Below are 2,670 nucleotides of genomic sequence, written 5' to 3'. Positions count from 1 at the left end.
AGTTGAATTGCGATTAGAGAAGTGTCTCGTGATGAGTCTGATTTGAACTCCTAACATTTTATTTATCTATTTTTAATGTGAAATTTTTAATCATTAGACTATTTAACAAAAATAAAATACAATAACTTATGACCCTCGGCTACAAAAAAAATAATACAATGACTTGTCCTTTTTTTTTGGTTAAGTAGTCTTTTTTTTAATGGAAAATATATTATATATTAATATAAAAAATAAAAAAATATAATATAAGAGTAATAGAAAGTTAAAAAAAATAAAGAGATATCAAAATGACATTTTACCAGAAGTCCAAAATCCAATAATTTTTTTTTGTCAAGTATTATAATAGCTAAAAATTTCCCTCTCAAAATAAATAAATGAAAGATATTGAATTTGAACTACAACCCTACCTAAAAAATGCAATATCCAAATCAATTAAACTATGTTCATGGAAACTGACATCTACTTTTTCTATCCATAATAGTATCAAATTTGCAATAAAAATTTATCTCTAAAATATCATTACTTTAAGTTTACATTCAAAATCCGGCCAACTTATTTATAATAATCTAAATATATCAAATGGATAAAGATGAACGATTTGATAAAATCAACCTTCTCTTTCTTTTATTTATCATATTTTAAATTTACATAAAGTGACTAAATGCGATAATTATTGTGAAACACGGAGAATATTTCAGTACTTAATATAAAATATAGTCATACTAACTAATATTTTCATAACACAACTTAAGAAAAAAATCACCAAAAAAAAATACATTTAAAAATATTAAATTTTAAAATAACTTTACTATATTTAATTATACTTTACTAGTAAGCATTTTCTTAAAATAAACGCAAGTAAATTCTTCAAAACTGCTCACATCCACATCACCACACAACTCCAACTTAGTACATACATACAACATGTTCTCCTTTATCCTCTGTTTCCTAGTAGTAGCTAGCTAGCTTGTATAGCCACCCAATTAAACTTCTTCTATAAATATCTCACCAATTTCACTATACTTTTACATCATTAATCATAATCACAAATGTTGTGACTTGTGAGTACTTTTTTTTTTCTCCTCACAAAAAATTAGATAGACTCAAAATGAAGAGGCAAAGAGGTGCTAGTGTTAATAATGCTATTAACACCCCCAAGAATCCTCCCAATGTTGAGGACATGGTAGCAACAATGGGAAAGAAAAAAGGAAAGAAAGAAGGTGAACAAAAGATGAAGGAAGAGATGGAGAGGAAGGAAAGCAAAGACATGAATGAATTATCACAACAAGCAACAACAACAACAACAACAACAATAAGGGAGGGTGTGAATAGTAATGTGATGAATTGCAATTATGAGGAGTATATGCCATGGTTAGGAGGTGTGGTAGATGAACAAATGTCATGGGGTTCAACATGGTTTCCAGGTTGGGATATGGATTTTATGGGTGAAGCTTTTAATTCTCTTTATAGTGATGTTGTTTGGGATGATGATATTTGGAATCTCAAAAATGAAATTCCAATTCCAGTACATGGAAAGAGGTTTGAATTGGAGTAGAAGTACAACATGTTCTTATGAGTCTAAAGCTTCGATTAGGTAGCCAAGAATGAAATTTCACTATTTTCATGTCAATTTTAGAAATATATGTATGAAATTTCACTAGTAGTTTTTAATCTTACTACTACTAATAATAATTAACTTATCGAAGCTATCTAATTATAAACATTTTTATTTGAGTTTGTATGTATATATACTACTTTACTTAAGGTCGAATTAATTGGAAGTAATTGAGTTTCATCTCTAGATAAAATAATTGGTCATTCAACCCTATTTTTATCTTAGTTAACTTTGAATTAACAAAAGGTTAATAACACAAAAGATATTCTCTTGTTTTGTTAATACTTTCAAGTTTCAAGAAACATTTTAGAAAATGGGAAATGTAAACTTCACTTATGTGGGCACGGTTGGGATTACACAGTGATAATACAAACAAAATTACAGTTGTAATATCGTTGTAAAGATCTCAATTTTTTAAAATAGTTGCTGCAAAACACAATTTAAAATCATGGTATAAACTAAATCGGACTTTCATGAATCATGAGTTAGGAAATTAAGAAAATACAATATTGAGTACTTTGAAAAATCTAGCTTTTAGCTCTTAGTAGAAGAGTTGTCAAAGTGTATCGGCTTAATAGATAAATCTATGGAAAATGATAGATGGTACGATAAATGTTGTCGTCGTAATTGCACGATGTGTTTTTCAACTTAATTTTCTCTTCTTTTTTTTTTTGGTACAAAACTTAATTTTCTCTTTTATTGATGAAACGATTGGTTTAGTTTGTCCAACATTTTTTTTTATCAAAAATCAGTAAATCATAAAATCTCTCTTGAGGTGGTAGTACTCCAAATCAATCCAACTAGCTGCTTATCTTTGTTTTTCTTTAGGTAATTAGTTAACAAGTTGACGGTTGATTTAATACGTGTAACTCTTACAATTAAAGTGTATTGGTGTGTTTGTTTAAACTTTAAATAAAAAAAATTGTTTTGAAAAAATCTAAAAATTCTTTTTTAGAGATTTTTAAAAATATCTAAAGTTAATTTGATCTTTTTGTTCCGGTCTATTTTGCACGTATAAAAGGAATTGGTTGGAGTGTACTAACCCAACCCACTAT

The 2,670-nt window shown here is 27.5% G+C and overlaps 1 protein-coding gene across 1 annotated transcript; it reads left to right on the top strand.

Annotated features, from left to right (window-relative positions):
* The first annotated feature begins 891 nt into the window (after positions 1 to 891).
* LOC123900460 lies at positions 892 to 1,745 on the top strand. Its single transcript, XM_045951513.1, has one exon. The coding sequence runs from the start codon at positions 1,109 to 1,111 to the stop codon at positions 1,553 to 1,555; it is 447 nt and encodes a 148-aa protein (XP_045807469.1). The 5' UTR covers positions 892 to 1,108; the 3' UTR covers positions 1,556 to 1,745.
* Positions 1,746 to 2,670: the final 925 nt, after the last annotated feature.

The sequence above is a fragment of the Trifolium pratense genome, linkage group LG1, assembly GCF_020283565.1.
Source record: "Trifolium pratense cultivar HEN17-A07 linkage group LG1, ARS_RC_1.1, whole genome shotgun sequence".
In the NCBI taxonomy this organism is placed as follows: Eukaryota; Viridiplantae; Streptophyta; class Magnoliopsida; order Fabales; family Fabaceae; genus Trifolium; species Trifolium pratense.
This window is presented reverse-complemented; position numbering and strand designations above follow the sequence as displayed.

Coding starts and splice junctions, on each gene's coding strand:
- LOC123900460 (XM_045951513.1), top strand. CDS start 1,109: ATGAAGAGGCAAAGAGGTGCTAGTGTTAATAATGCTATTAACACCCCC.